This window comes from Canis lupus, chromosome 3, assembly GCF_048164855.1.
Source record: "Canis lupus baileyi chromosome 3, mCanLup2.hap1, whole genome shotgun sequence".
NCBI lineage: Eukaryota > Metazoa > Chordata > Mammalia > Carnivora > Canidae > Canis > Canis lupus.
In genome coordinates this window covers 56038002-56060552 of record NC_132840.1, presented here as the reverse complement: position 1 = coordinate 56060552, position 22551 = coordinate 56038002, and the positions used below count along the sequence as shown (strand labels likewise).

Genomic DNA, 22551 nt, shown 5'->3' with positions numbered 1-22551 from the left:
GCCGAAATCAAGTTGCCTTGTCCAACTGAGCCACTCAGGTGCCCCTAGACAAATGTATTTTTAAAGGCCCATGTTTTCCCCACTACTCCATGAATACACATATTTTTTTTTTGGTTGCCAACCATGCCATGCCCGCATGTGGAAATTTGGTATATGAAGAAAGTGTGGCATTTGGGATCAATTTATATAAATAGTGCAAGTAAAAGAGACCAGTGATTTGAACCAAAACAAAAATGGAAAAAAAAAAACACACAATGATTTCATCCCTTATGTTACAAAAAATAATTTTGATCACATTTTTTTAAAAAAGATTTTATTTATTTATTCATGAGAGACACACAGAGAGAGAGAGAGGCAGAGACAGAGGCAGAGGGAGAAGCAGGCTCCATGCAGGGAGCCCAATGTGGGACTCAATCTGGACGCTAAATCGCTGAGCCACCCGGGCTGCCCTTGATCACATTTTTAAATGAAAAACAGACAATAATGAAAGGAAACAGAAGTACATGTTTGTTTTATTTTTATAAGCTTTAAGGTGGGGAAGTCTTTATTTTTTTATTTTTTATTTATTTTTTTAAATTGTTGCAGACAATGTGGAACACAGTATGGAGGTTTGTAAATTTTATTTATTTATTTTTAAATTTTTATTTATTTATGATAGTCACACACAGAGAGAGAGAGAGAGGCAGAGACATAGGCAGAGGGAGAAGCAGGCTCCATGCACCGGGAGCCCGACGTGGGATTCGATCCCGGGTCTCCAGGATCGCGCCCTGGGCCAAAGGCAGGCGCCAAACCGCTGTGCCACCCAGGGATCCCTATTTTTTATTTTTTTATAATAAATTTATTTTTTATTGGTGTTCACTTTGCCAACATACAGAATAACACCCAGTGCTCATCCCCTCAAGTGCCCCCCTCAGTGCCCGTCACCCATTCATCCCCACCCCCCGGGGAAGTCTTTTTAAAGTAAAACCAAAAATCAGATGCCACAGAGGAGACAGATGACAGACTTGACAATATAATACTGGAGAATACCAACACAGGAAAACCACTCCTCTATAAGCTATGTTAAATGACAAATTGCAGAGAGGGAGAAAAAAATATTGATCAAGGATATGACAGACTGTTAATATTTCTTGACCTTACAAGTAAATTAGCCAGAAGACCTATATGGCAGGAAGGCTTCTGAGGACTCCAAGGTTGATAAATTCAGTAGCTCAACAAAATCACGGAGGACCCTGGTTCTTTCCATCTTTATGCTCTATCAACCACTCTCATTCTGCCAATCTGTCTTTTTTTTTTTATTTTAAAATGAAGTCATGTAAAAAAAAATGAAACCATGTGTATGTAGTTGTATTCATAAAGATAAGCACAGTAATCAGAAGCTATCCCACATTAACAGCAACTCCAAATACAAAGATGATGCTCTGACTTCTGTGTTTCTTCAAGCATCAAAACCACCAATCTTTTTTTTATTTATTTTTTTTCACCAATCTTTTTTTTATTTTTTTTAATTTTTTTTTTTTTTATGATAGTCACAGAGAGAGAGAGAGAGAGGCAGAGACACAGGCAGATGGAGAAGCAGGCTCCATGCACCGGGAGCCCGACGTGGGATTCGATCCCCGGTCTCCAGGATCGCGCCCTGGGCCAAAGACAGGCGCTACACCGCTGCGCCACCCAGGGATCCCAACCAATCTTTTTTTTAAAGATTGATTGATTTGTTATTTTACACACACACAGAGAAAATGAGCACATGAGCAGGAAGAGGGGCAGTTAGGGAGGGAAAGAATCTCCAACAGATTCCTTGTGGATCATGGAGCACCACATGGGACTCCATCCCAGGACCCTGAGATCATGACCTGAGCCGAAATCAAGAGTTGGATGCTTAACTAGCTGAGTCACCCAGGCACCCCAAATCACCAATCTTTTTGTCCTTCTCTTGTACATTATTCTGTATCCACTCTCTACATCTGCATCCATCTGATTAGATCCCTGGATTTTATTCCATTTTACCATGTGACATTCTCCGCAGATATATACCATTGGCTGCTGCTTTGGGGGTGGAACATCTTTCAGAGTGTCCACTGATAGTCCCAACTGACCAGTTCCCCACCCAGGTAGCCTGGAGAAAATTTCTCACCCTGCGCTTTGAAACAGGTTGCTACCCATCTTCCTGACCTCAGCTGTCCCCATGGGCGCGGAAGGACTGCCGCACATCCAGCCATCTCAGGAACCAGCTTCATGTGGCATTAGAAATCAGTAGATTAGTCAGTGAGATCAATACCACCCCCTTTATGTCCAAGTCACATCACAAGGAGACAGTGTGTGAAACTAGCTCGGCTCTTCCCACTATTAGACTCGTTCGTTCATTCCCATGATCAGCTGAGGAGCACAATATATAAATTCAGTAAGAGGGGCACCTGGGGGGCAGCCCGGATGGCTCAGCAGTTTAGCGCCGCCTTCAGCCCAGGGCCTGATCCTGGAGACCTGGGATTGAGTCCCACATCGGGCTCCGCACAGGGAGCCTGCTTCTCCCTCTGCCGGGGTCTCTGCCTCTCTCTGTGTGTCTCTCATAAACAAACAAATAAACAAATAAATAAATTTAGCAAGAAAGAATCTTGCCAAAGACCAGACCAAAAAAGGTTTATAAGCCTGCAAAACTCAGTAGGTATAGGGTCCCCAGGAGAACATGAATTTCTCCAGGGGGCTTCTCCACCCTCTGTCTTTTCAATCTATTCCAAATTTAGAAAGCTACTTCTTTGGAATTACAGATCATGTGTGGGAATTTGTCTCCTGGTTGGGAATTCCATTTTCTGTTCCTTTGGAAAACCTGAAAACTCTTTAGGTCCTGTCTTCCGTCTTTTAGCCATTGTTCTCAGCATGGTTTTAATTTGTGTTCCCTAATAACTAATGAGGTTGAATATCCTTTCACATGCTTATTTGCCATCTGTATATGTTCTTCGGGGAGTGTGTCTCCACTTTTCTATTATTTTCTGTTTCATGTATCTTGTAAACTACTTAAAACCTTTTCTAGAATAAGACTATATATTTATACTTATTTATAAATATTCATTTATAATAGCATATTTATAAACATAAATACATATTTTTTTTATCTTTCGACCCTCTTCACCAATTTCTCCCACCCCCTACTCCCTATCCCTGTCTGTTCTTTGTATCTCTGGGCTTTTTGGGTTTTCTTGTTGATTTATTGTTTGCTTCCTTGTTTTTAGGTTCCAGATATGGTATTTGCCTTTCTCTGCCTGACTTAACTTAGCACAATGCCCTCCAGGTCCATCCATGTTGTTGCAAAAGGCAAGATTTCATTCCTTTTAATGGCCAGATAATACTCCACTGTGTGTGTGTGTATGTGTGTGTGTGTGTGTGTGTGTGTGTGTGTCATATCTTCTTTATTTGTTCATCCATTGGTAGACACTCAATTGCTTTCACATTTTGGCTGTTGTAAATAATGCTGCAATGAACACAGGGATGCATGTATATTTTCAAGTTAGTATTTTGTTTTCTTTGGAATCACTGGATCCTATGGTAGTTTTATCTTTACATTTTTGGGGACTCTCCATACTACTTTTCACACTGGCTACACAAATTTACATTCCTACCAACAGTACACCAGGGCTTCTTTTTCTCCACATCCTCACCAACACTTTGTATTTCTTGTCTCTCTCTCTCTTTTAGATTTTATTTTCAAATAAACTGTACAAGGGGCTTCAACCTACAACCCCAAGATCAAAAGTTGTATCCTCCACCCACTGAGCCAGCCAGGTGCCCCTACTTCTTGTCTTTTTGATAACAGCCATTTTAACAGGTGTGAGGTGATCTCCTTGTGGTTTTGATTTACATTTCCCTGAAGATCAGTACTGCCGCCGAGCATACTCTTCATGTACTTCTTGACCATTTGTGTGTGTGTGTGTGTTTAAGATTTTATTTATTTGACAGAGAGAGCGAGTGAGTGAGAGCACAAGCAGGGAGAGCAGCAGGCAGAGAGAGAAGTAGGCTCCCTGCTGAACAGGGAGCCCAATGTGGGGTTCCATCTCAAGACTCCGGGATCATGACCTGAGCCAAAGGTAGACACTTAACTGACTGAGCCACCCAGGTGCCCCATTTGTATATCTTATTTGGAAAAATACTTGTTCAGATTTTCTGCCCATTTAGAATCATATACATATTTTTTCTCCTGAGTTAAATATTTTGGATATCCTTATCAGATATCAAATATGACTTGCCAATATTTTCTCCCATTCAGTAAGTTGCCTTTTCATTTTGTGGATGTTTTCCTGTGCTTTCCTTCTAATGGAGGCTAGATTTTTAAATGCTATTTATAACACACACATGACTGCACTTGAAAACAGACTATGTTATAGGCAGGGTAGAATTGTTATTTCCATCTTACAGGCTCATAAAGGTTAAACCACTTGGCCGACGTCACATGGCTATAGAACAGTGGAGAAAGGAGTAAGACTCAGGGGTGCTAGCCAGCAGCTAAAGCTTCTTCTTCCGCAGATCTGCCCGCTGCCTATCAGGCTACAATGAGGGGAGCCAACCACCACTCGCCAGTCTTGCCAGCATCTACACCACCCACGGAAATCTAGACAGGCATTGAAGAGCAAACTATTGGGGCACCTGAGTGGCTCAGTGGTTGAATGTCTGCCTTTGGCTCAGGTCGTGATCCTGGAGTCCTGTGACCCCAAGGTCCTAGGATAGAGTCTCACAACCGGCTCCCCACAGGGAGCCTGCTTCTCCCTCTGCTTGTGTCTGCCTTTCTCTGTGTGTCTCTCATGAATAAATAAATAAAACCTTAAAAGAAAAGAAGAACAAAATATTGGCCAACCTACCAGGAGGATACAACTAGAGCCCCCACCCCCACCCCAGGAAGAAGAATGGTGGCTTTCTGTTTCTTTCCTGCCATCGTCCCATCAGTGGAAAGATAAGGTAATCATTAAGCACCCAAAGTGAACAAATGTTCCAGTCAGCTGGACCCAGCATAGTATCTTTACTTAAAAGAATGTCAACAAGGACAGTTTTCCCCCATGCCCAGGACACGAGCCCTTGTGTTCTTTGTAGGGTTGGTCAAGTAGGATGTTGGCTGTGTGGGATGTGGGGTGGAATGTAGGGTTTATGTGGGATATGGAATTGTCATATTGTCACATTATCTAATTAAGGGGGTGGCTCTTGCTAGAATATGTGGAATTTTTATGAGTAAGGAGATGATGCCTCTTTGCCTTTGTCACTGACAAAATGTCATGACACAGATCTCTTGATTCTTCCCATTGCTTAAGGTAGGCTGTGGGTGCCATTCTAGACAGAGAGAAGAGCCAGTGCCAAGGCCTGGAGGTGGAAACAAATTTGGCAATATTCAAGGAACAGCAAGGAGCCCAGCGCTTTAGTGATCGAAGGGGAAGAACAGTTGGGAGATGAGCCCCAAGTCAGGCAGGGATTTTTTTTTTAAGATTATTTATTTATTCATGATAGACACACACACACAGAGGCAGAGACACTGGCAGAGGGAAAAGGAGGCTCCATGCAGGGAGCCTGACGTGGGACTCGATCCCAGGACTCCAGGATCACACCCTGGGCCAAAGGCAGGCGCTAAACCGCTGTGCCACCCAGGGATCCCCTAGGCAGGGATTTTTAACTCAGTTTTATTTTTACATTTTATTTATTTGACAGAATGTGAGAGAGTACAAGGAGTGGAGAGCAGCAGAGGGAGGAGAAGCAGGCTCTCTGCTGAGCAGAGACTCCAACTCAATCTCAGAATCCTGGGATCATGACCTGAGTCAAAGGCAGACCCTTTAACTTCCTGAGCCACCCAGGCACCCTAAACTCAGAGTTTTAAAACAGATGGATGTCTGGGTCTCAACCTAGGCAAATTATATCTGCATTTCTCAGACTGAGGTCTGAGAGTTCTATTTCCTTCGTAAACCCTCCAGGTGATTCTGAGGAGTGTAACCAGGATTGAAAATCAGACCTTGCCATGGAATTAGTCTGGATTTTATTCCTAAAGTACCCGAACTCCTCATGTGGAGGATGGGCCAGGAATAGAAGCAGGAAGAACAGTTAGGAGGCTGTTGCCACGACCCAAGCCAGAGGATGGTGGCTTGAATTAGCATGAGAGAAGTGGATAAGGAATGCGGCTGGGACACCGTGGACTTCGTGGGCCATAGGAAGGATGGGATCGGCAGAGAGAAGGGAAAGAAACCAGGGATGTAAAAAGGAAATTCTTTTTTTGCTTTTTAAAGATTTTATTTATTTATTCATGAGAGACACAGAGAGAGAGGCAGAGACATAGGCAGAGGGAGAAGCAGGTCCCTGCGGGGAGCCTGATGCGGGACTGGATCCCAGGACCTGGAATCACGCCTGGAGCCGAAGGCAGCTGCTCGGTCACTGAGCCACCCAGGTGCCCCCAGATATGGACTTTAAAACTGGGCTCTGCCACTGTCTGGGTGTGTGATTTTAGGGACTATGTAACTTCTTTGTGCCCTATACTAGATCCTGACCAGAGCAGGAAAATAAACACGGCTTCTAGGGTGCAGCTATGTTCAGTTGGCAGAGACTGAACCAGAAGGAAAGACTAGATGCAGCACATGAGGCAGTGGGAGTCCAGGAGCAGCAGAGGGGAGCCCAGGCCCCAGCAGCCAGGCCCTGGGAGTCAGAGCAGGGAGAAGCAACATGGGGAGGTGCTGAGAACGAGGGTAGGTGGTGCAGTGCCCGCCAGGCCCCATCCTCTCCCTCTGGGGAAGCACCCCCACCCCCAGCAGTCTCCACCTGTAAGCATCTAAACTCATCCGTATAAAAAGTTTCAGCCTTTATTAAATAAAAAGGAGGTAGAAGACAGGTAAAAACAGGCCAGGCACCCCTTCTTCCAACTACACATATACAGGCAAACAGACAGACACAACCGAATAAGTGATAGGGACAAGTCAGGGGATGGCCTGGACGGCAGAGGGAGGCAGCATCCTCCGAGAGTGGGCCCGGACCCAAGGGTGGGCTGAGACCTGGGACAGGGGCAGCCGTTCTGAAGGGTTGTGCTTGAGTAGCTTGGAGATGAGGTCCTGGGCTCCCGTGGGTACAGAAGGGGGGAATTTCAGGTCCACCTGCAGAAGGAGAGGAAGGAGGGTCCCCTTAGCTCGATCCCAGCTGCTTCCTCCTTGACCACCCCCATTCCATTTGGAGAAATTACACAGGACCCCTGCACCTGCCAGCCCCTGGCCCCCCCTAAGTGGGCACAAAGCCCCAGCCAGGCACTGGGGCACCCTCCCACCTTGACGATGCGCCGATAGGTCTCATTGTGAGAAGCGCTCTCGAATGGCGGGTTGCCCACCAGCAGCTCATAGCAGAGCACCCCGATGCACCACAGGTCCACCTTCTCGTTGTGCATGCGCCCTTCAATCATTTCTGGAGGCAGGTAGTCCAAGGTGCCGCACATCGTCTTCCTCCTGGGTGGGAGGGTGGGGGACCTGGATGAAGACCACCTCCCTCTTTCCCCAGCTGCCCAACAGGGAGCCGGACGACCCCAGGATGTGCCAGGGGAGTGTTTTGACCAAACTCCCGGCAGGGCCCTTGGGCAGGAGTAGGGTGAAGATATAACCTGGAGCCCCAGGGGTAGCATTACACACCCTCTTGGCATTTCCATGGGGAGGGACGTGTCTCAAAATAATCAGATCTAAGAGCAATGCTTTTAGAATTAATCTTAAAATTAACGGGAAAACTGGGTGGGGACGCCTCAAGGTGCATCAGGCATGTCCTGCAGAAATGGACCAGGTTACACATCTAGCTACAATACTGCTACGAGGTCATTACAAATGAGCTGGGCGACACGATGAGTGGGTCCCCCAGTATACCAGGTAGGAAGTCTGGGCAGCAGAATTGTGAGGCTCCTATTTTTGTAAGTCGAGTGCCGCGTCTATAGGTACGCGTGGACGAGCCCACACATGTCTGGGTAACAAGGCCTGGAGTAGTATTATTCTGAATGCCCCCCCCCACCATTCACACCGTACCTTAGGGAGGGGGCGTGCACGGACCAGCCAAAGTCAGCGATCTTCAGCTCTCCCTGGAGCCCCAAGAGCAGATTCTCTGGCTTTATGTCTCTGTGAATCACCTTTTTCCCGTGGCAGTACATCAGAGCATCCGCCAGCTCCTCCATGATCTGGGGGGGCCAACGAATGACAGCAGGTTAGCCAAGGCTGCCCCCGCTACAGCTCCACGCAGCGGACCCCCAGGCTCGGCCCCCTTGGAGGCCCCAAGTGCCCACCCTCCCCGACCGTGGCTGTTCGCTGCTCGTCGAAAGTGTGGCTTTTCTGCAGCTCCTTGTAGAGCTCCCCTCGGGGGGCATACTCCAGAATCAAGTAGATCCTTCTCCGGTCGTAGAAATAGTTGTAGAGACGCAGGATGTTGGGATGCCTGCGGGAGACAGGGACGGGGACTCAGGCGGCATCCTGGCCTAAGGAAATGGGAACGATGACAGTGGCAGGGGGAACACACTGGGGTCACATCTGGACCAGACCAGGGACAGTGGGGCTGGTGGTGGTGAAGGGGAGCCAGAGGTGGCTCTCTGGATTCAAGACTCTGGCTGGGGCTGGGAGCTTAGTGGGAGCTCAGAGGGGCTCTGGGACAGGTACAGAGCAGTCTGGATGGGGCAGGTTGGGTGAAAGAGGAGCTGGGGGAGGAGCAAAGGGCCTGGGGCCAGTGGCAGGGTAGGACTCATACTGCAGATGGGCCTGGATTTCAATCTCCCTGCGCAGCTGGTGTTCCACGCCCTCCTTTTCTATCTGAGACTTGAAGAGGACCTTGAGAGCCACGATGAAATGGCTTTTCTTCTCCCGAGCCAAGTACACATTTCCAAACTTGCCTTTGCCCAGAGGACGCCCAATCTCAAAGTCGTCGATGGTGAAGGACCGCCTGATTGGAGGTGGGGGGGAAGGTGGCCAAGTGGTGGCTGGTGGGTCCCCCGAGCTGGCCACATTCTCCCCTGTCCCCCAGCCCGCCTGCCCCTGCTCAGCCCTGCCCCTTTTCCCCAGGGAGTTGAGGATGAGTTAAGGATGGAATTAGACTTTCTCACATTCCTGCATCCATGCTCCTCCCCTGGGTGGCCACCTCTCTCATGTCCCACCTTCTCTTGTGCCACCCCAAGCAAGGCTTGGGTACTCACATTGAGAAGTTGGGTATCCCACTGCTGTTCTCCACCACCTTCTGGCCAGGGGCAGCTAAGGAAGCAACAGGTGAGTTGAGGCCCCGCCTTTGACATTTTCAGCCTTGCACCCTCCCTGGAGACTCTAGTTGCCTCCCCTCAATCCTGTACCACATCCCAGTTACCTGTGGGCTGGCCATTGGAGCGGCTCATGAGGACAAGTGCAGACGGGGTGGCGGGGTCCTTCCGGAGGACTCTCTGGGGCAGGGTGTTCAGGCCAGGCTGAGTCTGAGAAGGAGCAGTGGGGAGCTCTGAGGATGCCTTTGTCCTGGGCACCCAGCTGGAATGTGCTGCAAGCAGCATTTCAGTACTTGTGGTAGGGCCACCCAGCCAGCCACCCACCCGTCCCCTGTTCACAGAGGAACACTTGAGACCATAGTTTTGCTATTCAGCCCAAGGCCCCTCTGCTTCTCCCTCTGTATTAAAATGGGTTCTTAATAAGTGACCTAGGTTGGCCTAAGGTAAGGAGCAAAAGATTCACCCCAACACCAAACATTTCACCTCCCTGGGCTGGCCCACATCACATTTTCAGGCATGAAACTGTCCAACTTCTATGGTACCATCCAGAACCCCACACTCATTCACCTCGCCTCCACTGGGGAGGTGAGGGCCAGGTAAAAACAAAACAACAACAACAAAAACAAAACAAAACAAAAAAAAACAAAACCACCCACAATTCCAGGGGTGTTAGCAGAGACATTCTCACAGTCCCCTAAAAAACTGTCTAGGGGCACCTGGCTGGCTCAGTCAGTAAAGCACGCAACTCATGATCTCAGGCTTATGAGTTTGAGGCCTGTGTTGGGTGTGGAGATTACTTAAAAATAAAATCTTAAAAAAATTATTAAAAAAATTAAAACCTCAGTCTATTAAGGTTTAGATAAGGTCCTTGAGGTCTTGAATGTTACAATAGATTCCAATATTTACCCCTTTACAACAGACTTTGCAGACACTGGGGGCTACTCTGGTGGCTCGGGACCACTTCTCTCTTGCATTTTCTCAAAATAATATACACAACTTTCTTGTGGGAGTGACCACTGTAGAAGTGACAATGGTTTCTCTTTCAGCCTCTTTCTTGCCAGCCTCACTAAGTGCTCCGTGAGGGCAGGAGCTGGTGGATGAGGGGACAGATGGATGCTTCAGGATGTCCCAGCCCCACAAACAGGGAGCAAAGCCTGTGAGAGCACCTTCCTTTTTCTTAGCCAAAAGAAGAAAGCCTAGTGCCCTAAAAACCCATTCCTGAGTAGCGATATCAGTACAGAACTTACAAATAAGCAAGTTGAACAAAATGAGAGTCCAGAAAAGACCCACATATAGATGGGGCTTTTATATGATAAAGGCCTCATTTCAAATCAGGGGGTAGAGGGTCCACTAAAAGGTCTCAGGACCACTGGAAAATAAACCGTTTTGGATCCGGATCTCACACCACTCACTCAAACAAATTCCAAATGATTAATTTAACATGTCCTGCATCTTTTAAACCTATAGTAAAAATCCGTTCAGGGTTTATCTCTACTTCTTGTGTAGCCTATTTGTTCAGGACAAGGGTTGGGAATCACGGCCCAAGGGCAAACCCGCTTGCTCCAGTCCCAGATATCGTTTGTATATATGACAAGTAGGCTCCAGCCCTGCAAAAGTCCTGACAGGCTGATCAGATTCCGGTGGGCAGCAGCGCCTGCCAGGATGTGGTTGCAAATGACCAGACCGGATTCTGCCGGCGAACTCTTGGGATCCAGACGTAGGGGCAAAGCGGAGACGACTGGGAGGGGTCGCCCTCCGCCAGACCTCAAAGCCCCAGGCAGGTGAGGTGCAAATCTCCACGCGGGTTGGGGAAGGGGCAGTGGGGAAGCCCTTACCGTCTGCCGGCCGTAGGGCCAGGGGTAGGCGTTCTCCTTCTGGGTCATCGTTAGAGGGAAGAGGGGAGGAGAGCTGGGCAGACAAGGGAAACAGGGCGGTAAGAAGAGGGGAAAAAAGGGAGCGAGAGAGGGAGGGAGGGGTTGGGCCGATCGAGGCGGAAGCGCGGGGCTGGGGCTGCTGAAAGGGAGCTGGTCACCTTGCTGGCTCATCGGGGCGCACCCGGGCGCTCGTCTCGCCTCCCCCAGCCCCTGCTCCTGCACATCCGCCCTTTCAGGACCCTCCCTCTGCCCTTGAGCTCCCAGGGGCCCCGCAGGTGCGCGCGGGCCGCCCAACGGACCCCCGACCTGCCCGATCACCTGTCCTCTCCCAGCGCAAGACCCGCGAAGGGGAGCCAGCTCACCTGGAGCCCGTGGCACAGCCACCCCCTGGCCGCGGGCAAACGACTGAACCTGCCGGGCCGGGCCCCCGCCGAGGCCCTTTCAAATCTCCCGCCCTGGCCCCATTGGCTGAGCGCGCTGTCCACGCCCGACCCTCATTGGCTGGAAACCCTGTGACGTAGACCTTGGGACCCAATCAGAGAGGCTGAATGCCAGAGGCGGCCCTCCGGGGTTCTGGCTGGGGCGAGTCTGGGGCATCCTGGAGTCAGATGTTCGCCTGCCTTCTTTCATTCACTTAAAATTTCCATATATCTGGAAGTTTTCCTCCTGTGCGTAAGAACTAGGGTTTTTGTTCTGGACAGATGGGAGAGTTCCTCATGCCAGCACCATTTGTTAAACTACCTTGCTCTCAGTGGGATTTAAACGCTATCCTTGCCCAAAGCAAAGCACAGATTCCATGCAATCTCTATTAAAATTCCAAAGGCATTTTGTACAGAAATAGAAAAAAACAAAAAAACAAGACAAAACAATATTGCATTTGTATGGAGCCACAAGAGAACGCAAATAGCCAAAGCAATCTTGAGAAAGGACAAAGCCACAAGCATCACAGTTTCCTGATTTTGAACTACATTCCAGAGCTGTAGTAATTAAAACAGCCCGGTATTAGCATAAAAACTGCTCCGTAGATAAATGGAGCTGAATAGAGAGCTGAATAGAAATAAACCCACACATATATGGTCAATCGATTTCTGGAAAAGGAGCCAAGAATACACAATGGGTAAAGGGGTGGTCTCTTCAACAAACGGGGCTGGGAAAATAGGACAGCCACACATGCAAAAAAAGAAAAGAAACTGGATCACTGTCTTACACTATGCACAAAAATTAACTCAGAATGGATTAAAGACTTGAACATAAGACCTGAAACCAAGGAACACCTAGAAAAAAACACAGGCTGTAGATTCCTCGACATAAGTCTTGGCAATTATATATATTTTTAAATCTGACACCAAAAGCAAAAGCAAGACTAAAAACAAATGAGAGGCTACATCGAACTAAAGCTTCTAAAAAATAAAAATAAAAAAAAATAAAAGCTTCTACACAGCAAACCATCAACAGAACAAAAAGGCAATCTAGTAGTTGAAAAAAATATCTGCAAATCATATACCTGATAAGGGGCTAATATCCAAAATATCTAATGAACACATACAACTCAATGGCAAAAAAAAAAAAAATCTGATTTAAAAATGTGCGGAAGATTGGAATAGATATTTTCCCAAAGAAGACATACAGGTCACCAACAAGTACATGAAAGATGCTTAACGTAATTCATCACCAGGGAAATATGAATCAAAACCACAATGAGATATAGCCTCACACCTGTTAGAACAGCTGTCATCAAAAAAAACAAGAAACAACAAGTTTTGGTCAGGATACAGAGAAAAAGGGACCCTTGTGTGCTGTGGTGGGAATGCAAATTGGTGCAGCCACCATGGAAAATAGTATGGAGGGCTCATCAAAAACTTAAAGACAGGACTACCATAGGATCTGGCAATTCCATTTCTGAGCATTTATCCAACAAAAAGGAAAGCAAAATTCAAAAAGATATCTGCATCCCCACATTCACTGCAGCCTTATTTACAACAGCCAGGATATAGAAACAACCAAATGTTTACAGATGGATGAACGGATAAAGAAGATGTGGTGTGTACATATGTATGTTTGTGTGTATCCTGGAATATTAGAATATTATTCTGCTATGAGAAATAATGTAATCTTGTGAGTCATAACAACCTAGATGGCCCTGGTGGGCATTATGCTAAGTAGAATGAATCAGAGAAAAACAAATAGCGTAGGATCTTTCTTATGAGTGAAATCCAAAAACAAAACAAGGGAAGGTTCATGAATATGGAGAACAGATTGGGGGTGCCAGAGGTGGTGGGGGTGGGAGAAATGAGTGAAGAGGAGGTCAAAATGTTAAAAAAAAAAAAAAAAAAGAAGAAGAAAAAAAACCCCAGATCATTATAGCAATAGCCAACTGATACAGATATAAATGTTAGTTGATTACAGATGATTATACTGTTGAAAAAAGTAAGCTGAAACGTGTGTGGTATTATTTCTTCTACTATACTAGCAGGATAAATGGAGGGAGGGAAATATTCTTGAGGCCCCTGGGTGGCTCAGTGGGCCAAGTACCCAACCCCTGGCTTTGGCTCGGGTCATGATCTCAGGGTCATGGGATTGAGCCTCCCGATGTGATCTGTCCTGAGCATGGAATCAGCTTGGGATTCTCTCTCTCCCTCCACCCCACTCTCCTCTTGCATATAAATAAATAAGTAAGTAAGTAAGTAAGTAAGTAAGTAAGTAAGTAAATCTTAAACAAACTATTCTTGATATATTGTCACAGTAGATACTTGGATCCACATATTTCTGGGCTCTCTATTCTGTTACATTTTCTGCCTGTGTTCATTCTTGTGCCATTACTATCTTATTCTTTAAAGTTGGGATCCCTGGGTGGCTCAGCAGTTTAGCGCCTGCCTTTGGCCCAGGGAGCAATCCTGGAGTCCAGGGATCAAGTCCCGCATCAGGCTCCCAGTGTGGAGCCTGCTTCTCCCTCCTCCTGTGTCTCTGCCTCTCTCTCTCTCTCTCTCTATCATAAATAAATAAATCTTTAAAAAAATAAAATAAAGTCTTGTGAGGCTCTTTCCAAACACTAATGTCATAATAGAGTTAATAAATACATTTTGGGGCCTTCTGTGGAATAAGTAGTGGGTATTTGTAACCGTCACCTGTCCAACACCATTCCTCTTTCTTCAAACAACACCCTAACTTTGCTTTAGGGGACCACCTGCTCCCCGCCCCCGGCCTCCACTCCCCACGGCTCTTTGGGGTAGTCAGTTTCCAGTGTAGTCAGTTTGTTTCTGCCAATTCCTGGTCCCTAACTTCATGGAGACCTATTGTAATGGACCATGTGGTTATCTAGTTAGTGTCCATTCTCCCAGCCATTCCCACTTTCAGAAGACACCTAGAATTTTCTGGGTCTGAGAGGGAAGCTGACCCCATTGCAGGTCCAGGATTGGATGCTGATTGATTTACACCAGTCAACATATTTTATTCTGGGATGGTGGGTTCAGGAATCAGCATGTGACCCAAGTGACCCAGGGCATGGAGATTTTAGGATTCTTGTCCAGAATGTTGGGCAGAAACTTTTTTTCTCCACAAAGCCCACCTTGCTGCTGGTGGTGCTCTGGAAGGGGGCAGCCTGAGAATGAAGTTAGTTTTGGAGAAGGCCTGGGTCAGGAACCCAAGACCTTGAGGTGTTCCTCAGCCTCTGGATGCTTATTTTGCACTTTCCTTATGGGAACTGGCAGGTCTCTTCCCTAACGCACTGACTTAAGAGTTTAGTCATTTGCTGCCAAAAGCATACTGACTGACACACATCCACAGACTTAGAGTGTTCTTAGCCATAGAGGGTGAATGAACGAGGCAAAACTACTGAGAGTCAATCGTTTGATCTACAAAAATACTGTTTTCGTATGATTCAGCCAAATTTAAATCCATGAAGTTCTTATGGGTTTCTACATCACTTCGTAACGCTTTTGGCTGCAAGTTACAAAAAACCCAGTTAGCAGTGGCATGAACCATAGGGACCTGTTTTCTCTTACACAGCAAGAAGTTATCAGGTAGGTGGTGGTTGTGTTAGAGATGTGGACTGGCCTTTCTATGATTCTCTGGCATGTCCCTTATGACTGCAAGATGGCCACGAAAGTTCTCTGCCCCTTTTATCAGGACGGGGAGAAGCCTTTCTAGACATACCCAGTAGATTTCTCATTCATCAAAAATGTGTCTCATGACTCTTGCAGCCGCTAGAGTGAAAGTGGCAAGGGGTGGTGGCAGACTTATGTGTGTGCCACAGAGGCTTACAATTTCATTCTGGGGAGCCCGAGATTAATATAAAAAAAAATCAGAGATCTGGGGCTCAGTTGGTTAAGCTGCCAACTCCTAATTTCAGCTCAGGTCATGATCAGGTCCTGGGATGGAGCCCCATGATGGGCTCTGCTCTCAGCGGGGAGTCTGCTTCTCTGTCCCTCTGCATCTCCCCCACCCCCGCCCCGTTCTGTCTCTCTCTCTCTCTAAAATAAATAAAGTACCCCCAGGGTACTTTATTTCTCATGACCTAGTGAAGGGAGATTTTTCTGGAATCAGTGCCTGGGTGGGATATGCCTGATAGACCCAATACAGTGTCCCTGCCCCCCACCCCCCACGTCTTTAAATTCCTACTTGCACATTATGCCAGAAGATATTTGGCCTTTCAGGAATATTTGATGGGCCAGCATAGCATCGGGATTTGCATTATTCACAAACAAAACAAAACAAAAACTATCTGTTCTATCGGCTAGGCAACTATCAGCTGCCCGTTCAAGTTAGTGAACAAAATCTCTGTTGTTTATCCCAGTTCTCGAGGTGTCATGAGGAGCTGTCAACTGTTCTTGCTAGGGCTGAATTTTTCCCAAGACTAGGAAGGGTTAGAATTGGCTTGTGATCCAAAGGTCAGGGCAGATGGTTAGGATATTATAATGTTCAGGAGGCACCGATGTTAGTCTCATTTATTTCTGAGAACGGAATATCCCCTGAAGTAGTTCCGAGATGTGAATTCTAATCATCAACCAATAAGTCTCTTTCAGGAATGAGTAGACTCAGAAGGGTCTGGAAGAGTCATGGTGATTGATGCACAACTGCATGATACACTACAAACCCCTGCATTGTACACATCAAAATGGTTAAAATGGTAAATTGTAGGTTAAGTGTACCTTACCACACACAAAAAAAAGTGTATCTTACCACAAAAAATTATGAAATATTTCAGATATCAAGAATACTTTTTAGGGGATCCTTGGGTGGCTCAGTGGTTTAACTCCTGGAGTCCTGGGATCGAGTCCCACATCAGGCTCCTGCATGGAGCCTGCTTGTGTCTCTGCCTCTCTCTCTCTTTGTGTCTCTCATGAATAAATAAATAAAATATTTAAAAATAAATAAAAAATATTTAAAAAAGAATACTTTTTAAAAGCATAACTACTGGGCAGCTCTGGTGGCGCAGCGGTTTAGCAGCCCAGGGCATGATCCTGGAGACCCTGGATCAAGTCCCACATTGGGCTCCCTGCATGGTGCCTGCTTCTCCCTCTGCCTGTGTCTCTGCCTCTCTCTAGCTGTGTCTCTATGAATAAAAAAGTGTAACTACTGTTCAGTTCTTTAAATATTAACACATTTTGCCCTATTTGCTTCTGGTTTTTTAAAAAGTGAAATAAAAGGTATACGGGTAAAGCTCCAGGGCAAAATTTTAAGAATTAACTCTATGTATATACAGTTTCTGTGCCATTTTCTATTGTCTTAAAAAAAATTCATGTTAGAGGTAATCAGAGCTTCTAATTCTATCCTCCACATCATTTAGCCTCCTTTTTCACACCTTAATTACTTATTTATCTTAAAGATTTTATTTTTAAGTGATCTCTACACCCAATGTGGGGCTCGAACTCACAACCCAGAGAGCAGGAGTCACATGCTTCACTGAGTGAGCCAGACCTGCCTCTTTTCTGTGCTTTTATTTTATTATTTTTTTCTTTTTTCTGTGCTTTTAAAACTTTGTCCCTCTGTTCTGTGTCTTGGGTCAATTCGTGTTTTTTTTTTTTTTTTTTTAATAGCTAACTCTCAACCAGATTGTGCCCAGTTTCTTTCTTTCTTTTTTTTTTTTCTTTTAAGATTCATTTATTTATTCATTCAGAGAGAGAGAGAGGCAGAGACACAGGCAGAGGGAGAAGCAGGCTCCATTCACACCTGAGCTGCAGGCGGCACTAAACTGCTGCCCCACCAGGGCTCCCCTGTGCCCAGTTTCGAATGTAAGACAGACTTATTTGGTGACATCTGTCATTCATGTGTAAGATTTCTAATGAGTTGATTGCAAGTCAAATGCAAATGATTTTAATTGCAGTTTTGACTTTTTGTCTCATGATTTGATTTTGTTATTTACCTTTTTACATACCAGGACCACACTTGCTTAAGATTCTTTGTCAGACTGCTCCATACCCTTATTTTCATTTATGTTCCAATGATTGTCTCTGTTTCAATTACATTCTCACCATGAAACTTCATCTGTTTTGGGATTTGCGTTTGTAACTTCCTCTTGGCTGGAAGAGCTTTTAGTTTTTGTGGTTTTCTCTCTCTTTCTTCACGGTCACTTCTCCCTGAGCTATAATTTGGCCATTGCTATTACCTTTCCTCCTTGCTCCTAGATCAATCAAGTTTTAAAAAATATTTATTTTCAAGAAAGATTTATTATGAGAAAGAGAGGGAGAGAGAGAGAGAGAGAGAGGGAGAGAGAGAACCCATACAGGGGGAGGGAGAAGAAGAGAATCTCAAGGCGACTCCTTGCTGAGCCCAGGAGTCCCATGCAGGACTGGATCTCATGACCCAGAGATCACGACCTGAGCAGAAACCAAGAGTGGGAAGCTGAGCCTCCCTGGCACCCCCAATCAGTTCTTATAATGATATTTGGGGGCTCCTGCCCCTCTGTGATACCGAGGGTATCTCAAATGCAATCACTGATGAGAGGGAACATTGCATGTGTTTCTGGTCTTGGGGCTGCACCTGAGTCCCCCCTGCCTTTTCGCACCTGCAGCTCCAGGCAAGGAGTTGGCTGTTTTTTACAGCCTCCTTTTCTGACACAGGGACACCACTGCAGCTCTGCCTTCCCTCCCTGTCCCCAGTCAGTCCCTGTTTTCTTATAAGACCTCAACAGCTTGCTGCTGCCGCACACTTTTTGGCCGGGAGCTCTGCAGACCTGTACCATCAGCCCGGTTCAGGGCTTTGCATTTGGACCACTGAATTGTTCATTTCTAAGCCTAGCTATGGCCTTTTTAGCTCACTGTATTTTAGATTTCATCTATCAGTGCTACGTATTTGAAGCAAACAGGGCAGGGTGGGAACTCACTGTGTTGTTTCTGCCAAAAATCCAGGCTTTTGCCCAACACCAGATTTTCTGGATGGGCCCTAAGTTGGTCTATGAAGGATGGTCAGTGATGGGGAGCATGGGGTGCATGTCTGCAAGAGAGAGACAAGACTCAGCTCTAGTGGCTTGTTACTGTGTGAACGTGTAGCCCAGGTGTGAACAGATCTTTCCATTTTTAAAGAGAAGCTAGAAATCTAGATACACATGTAATATTTACTGAGCTGTAACTATTGGCAAATTAATTACCAAACACGTCTGTGGACTGGATTTGGTCTATAGGCTAGAAATATTCCATCCCTAATGCCAGGGCTCTTCCAGACTGTAAACCACCCTTTGCAACCATCCTTCCCTCCCTGGGGCCACCAAGCTTTCCTGGTCACTCCTCTGGTGGGCTTTTAGGGAACACCAGGCATCAGAAAGTCCATAGACTTGGGTGTCACAGGTGAATCTCTGAGCCTACCCACCTGCAATCTCTGTCACTTGGCAAACGGCTCAATCTTTCTGGGTGTCACCTCTAAAATGGGCATAGTTTGGGCCATCTGGATGGCTCAGCGGTTGAGCATCTGCCTTGGGCTCAGGGCGTGATCCCCAGCCCGCATCTGGCTCCCTACGAGGAGCCTGCTTCTCCCCTTGCCTATGTCTCTGCCTCCCTCTCTGTGTCTCATGAACAAATAAAATCTTTAAAAAATAAAAATAAAATGGGCATAGTTCTACAGCCCTGCAGGGTCGGTGTCAGGACTAATTGAAATAAGGTCACTAAAGCACTCAGCACCCTGCCTGGCCCACAGCAAGCCCTGTGGGTCAGCTATGGTTATGATTAACACATCCCCTGGCCCCAGTGGACGAGAGAAGGATCTTCCTTATGAATGAATGTCAGCTAATAAATGTTGAATGCAAGACAGAAAAAAATAATTCCCCATTTTTTATCTCCTAAAACGTACTCTGCTTAGGGTGGGCAGTGATGGGGAGCTGGGCTGCATGCTGCCCCCATCACATGCCTTCCGAGGCAGGGTTGCAGGAGCTCCTGGGTTGCTGTCGCCTTCCTAAGTCATCAGCAATCCCCAGTTGGAGCACGCACAGCTCAGCCGTGAGGGCGGACTCCCTGCTTCCGTCTTTGCACAGGTGACACAGTGACCACTCCAACAGAGTGGAGTGGCTGGAGCACCCGGACAGCCGCTGGGGACCTGAGCAGACGCGGAAGGCGAGGCACAGTGTCCAGCCGGCGAGCAGGCGCGTGGTGCTGAGCCCGCCCAAATTCCTCTTCTGCAGCCCAGGCCTGGTCCCTCCAACGGAGGCCCTGTTAGGAAAGAGATGTCCAGGAAGAAATTTCCCCCTGGGAAGGAGAAGGCCTATGGAGTGGCTGGCCTGCATTCCTCTGCTCCCTTTGCCTCCACCAACAGACCAGAAGCAGCAAAATTGCACGGCTCCAGGCTTCTGGGACATTTAGGAAGTCTGAGGAACATCTGCATTTAATTAATTAATTGCTACTTATAATAATTATCAATTCTTGCCACACCCTTTCCAACAATGAATCTCTATTGCTCCAAGTACCTTTTCTGAACAAGAACTCGAGGCTGTTCCGTGAACAATTCGCGTTAGGATACCTAAAACATCTACGAGACTAAAGGTATCGCTATCCGCTGATTTGACAAAAACAGTGCAGATGCAACATTAATTCCTAAATTTGTATTTAGAATATTTAGAAAACGCATACATTTCGGGGGAAAAAACCAAAACCTTAGAGGTGCCGGAGTTAGTATTCTTTTGGTACAATGAAACGAATTTCAACCTCCTCTTCCTTTGCCGGAAAGGAAAATACCAAGGCAAATCGAGATAACGAAAATTGCAACCTTCCGTGACCCCGACGTGATTTGAACACGCAACCTTCTGATCTGGAGTCAGACGCGCTACCGTTGCGCCACGAGGCCCTCCCGCGTCCGCGGTCGCCCGGGTCTCGTGAACAGAACTATCGTCAGCAGCAGGGGGCGGAGCCAAAGCCTCAGCCCCGCCCCCCCGGGGGTTCAGCCCGCGTCACCTCCAGAGCCGTGCGCGGTCACCTGGGGATGGAACCTCGTCCTCGTGCGCAATCTATGCTTAGGCGCTCTTGGCGCATAGCCCAGCTCTTTAACCTCAGGACACACAGAGAAGCAGCTAGTGTGACTTATTTCCGGGGGTGACAAAGCCATCGCGGTGTCGCTGCAGCTCTGGTCCCTCCCCTAGAATCTTAAATGTAACCCCGGTTTTATCAGCGACTCAGAAAGCCTCTTTCACTAGGTCCTCGGAATCTTGCTTTGTCGTGTGCCGGCTGTGCGTGGTCAAGCGCTGTCCCTTCCGGGGTGACAGGGGTGTCTCGGGTCCCCTTGGGTCTCCCCGCCTGGCCCACACCCACCCACCGCTCCGCCTCGCGCCTGGGCACGCACTGAATCCTTGACGTGGGGAACAGGGACTTGCGGCGGGCGTTGGTGGTATAGTGGTGAGCATAGCTGCCTTCCAAGCAGTTGACCCGGGTTCGATTCCCGGCCAACGCAGCACTTTTTCCCCCTCCCCACAAACTTTTCAAAACCTCGCGCCGGGATGGCTTTTCCGCGGGGACCCTGTGGCCCAGTCACCGCCCGCGCAGGGGGCTGCACGCCCAGCGGAGCCCCGTGACGGCGCGCTTCTGTCCTCGCTCCGACCGCGTCTCTAAGCACATTCACTGAACGGAGGGGACCGAGGGCTCATTCGGCAGCACGATTCACATGCAAGTTGCTTGAATGCAAAACACAAACTCGAACTTTTAGAATATGAGCCCGAGCGCCAGGGGCAGCACCAGCTATCCTCTCTACTTTGTGCCTTCCCGTTCTCCCTTCTTTTTAAAGAAAATCTCCACCGCACGCCCTGGGACGCATACTTCACCGTGAATAGGATTTTATCGTAGGACGAGAAGAACGAAAGAAAGCAAAAGGCACACCGCTTCTCCCCGTCGGGGAATCGAACCCCGGTCTCCCGCGTGACAGGCGGGGATACTCACCACTATACTAACGAGGAGGGAGCTGAAGGAGGCGCTCTCCGGCTCGGAGATCTGGAGCTGTGGCCGCGATCGGCCGGGGCTTGCACCCTTCCTGCCGCTTGGGAAGAGACAGCCGGAGACCCCCCGCTCGCCCTGGACTGCCCCCAAGCCCACGGAGGCCGGGTCGTGGTGGGTCCCGGGCCGTTCCGCTCCCTGTCATCCGCAGCCCCGGCCCCCTGGGCCCGGACCTGCGCAGGAAGAAGGGGGCGGGAAGGCGAAGGGCTGGCCCAGGTCGGTGCGCTCTCCCCGTGCGCGCCCCCCGCGGGCAGGCCGGCCGGGCTGTGCGCTCGGAGCAAAAGAGCTCCCGGCGAACCTGCTCCAGGCTCTGGCCGGTTGCGCGGGGTCTGCGGGGAGGCCTGCGCGCGGCGCCGGTCCCTTCCCCAGCGCCTCCGGGCGTCCCGGTCTCCGCCAAAACCAAATGGGGCTCGTCCGGGATTTGAACCCGGGACCTCTCGCACCCGAAGCGAGAATCATACCCCTAGACCAACGAGCCGACGTGAGAGAACGCTCGCGGACGCCTTTAGAGGTCGTAGCAGGCCCGATGCGGTCCAGGGCCACGGCTCTGGGTGGGGGCGGCCTGGCGAGCGCGCGGGGACCACCCGCCCCGACGCCGCCGACTCCCGAGCGGGCTCTGGGGATCTGCGCGGCCGCCCGCGCGCTCCGACTCCTCCCAGGAAATAACGTCGGGGAAGTAGGAGGGAGTGGTCTCGGCCTCCCGCGCTCCCCTCCCTCCCCGCGCAGCTCTCCGGGGCTACCTGCTCGCCGTGGTCACGGTCTCCGTCACCTGGAGTCTCGACTCTAACGGGCCGCGCCCGCCGCCCTGGGACCCAGTGCGCTGGCGCAGAGGTGCCTGGTTGGGGACGATGAATGAGCCCTGAGCTGCCTAGGTGCACACCTGCGCCTCCATCCGCCCCTGCACCTGTCCACCCTCCTGGAGCGATGAGCAGCGCCAGGGCCCAGGCCAGGGAATAATTCCCGGGGCCGAGAAGACCCACGGAAGAGGAGTCGTTAACGAATGGGGGGCGGGGCGGGGCGGGGTCGGGGACAGGCGGGATCGGGGCACCGAGCCGGG

General features: G+C 48.5%; 1 protein-coding gene and 4 non-coding genes across 14 annotated transcripts; 1 reads left to right on the top strand and 4 right to left on the bottom strand.

Moving 5' to 3' along the window:
* Positions 1 to 6800: 6800 nt before the first annotated feature.
* Positions 6801 to 22131, bottom strand: AURKB (aurora kinase B). 10 transcript variants are annotated; one of them, XM_072821220.1, is made up of 11 exons: positions 21441 to 22129; positions 19372 to 19727; positions 18413 to 18522; positions 11053 to 11125; positions 9325 to 9427; positions 9161 to 9215; positions 8719 to 8910; positions 8274 to 8412; positions 8010 to 8158; positions 7274 to 7448; positions 6801 to 7106 (listed from the first exon to the last, which is right to left on the bottom strand). In XM_072821220.1, the coding sequence occupies exons 4-11, from the start codon at positions 11098 to 11100 to the stop codon at positions 6933 to 6935; spliced, it is 1035 nt and encodes a 344-aa protein (XP_072677321.1). In that variant the 5' UTR covers positions 11101 to 11125; positions 18413 to 18522; positions 19372 to 19727; positions 21441 to 22129; the 3' UTR covers positions 6801 to 6932. The 10 variants fall into 10 exon arrangements, with proteins under 10 accessions (XP_072677321.1, XP_072677326.1, XP_072677328.1 ...); XM_072821225.1 differs by lacking the exon at positions 11053 to 11125 and having other exon boundaries at positions 21441 to 22128; XM_072821227.1 differs by lacking the exons at positions 11053 to 11125; positions 18413 to 18522; positions 19372 to 19727 and having other exon boundaries at positions 21441 to 21667; positions 21956 to 22131.
* Positions 20287 to 20358, bottom strand: TRNAW-CCA (transfer RNA tryptophan (anticodon CCA)). Its single transcript has one exon. It is a non-coding gene; the product is annotated as a tRNA-Trp (tRNA).
* On the top strand, positions 20887 to 20958 carry TRNAG-UCC (transfer RNA glycine (anticodon UCC)). Its single transcript has one exon. It is a non-coding gene; the product is annotated as a tRNA-Gly (tRNA).
* TRNAD-GUC (transfer RNA aspartic acid (anticodon GUC)) lies at positions 21386 to 21457 on the bottom strand. Its single transcript has one exon. It is a non-coding gene; the product is annotated as a tRNA-Asp (tRNA).
* TRNAP-CGG (transfer RNA proline (anticodon CGG)) lies at positions 21901 to 21972 on the bottom strand. Its single transcript has one exon. It is a non-coding gene; the product is annotated as a tRNA-Pro (tRNA).
* Positions 22132 to 22551: the final 420 nt, after the last annotated feature.

Coding starts and splice junctions, on each gene's coding strand:
- AURKB (XM_072821220.1), bottom strand. CDS start 11,100: ATGACCCAGAAGGAGAACGCCTACCCCTGGCCCTACGGCCGGCAGACG. Junction 8,413..8,718: donor GAAATCCAGGCCCATCTGCA/GTATGAGTCCTA, acceptor TGTCTCCCGCAG/GCATCCCAACATCCTGCGTC. Junction 7,449..8,009: donor GTGCACGCCCCCTCCCTAAG/GTACGGTGTGAA, acceptor CCTCCCACCCAG/GAGGAAGACGATGTGCGGCA.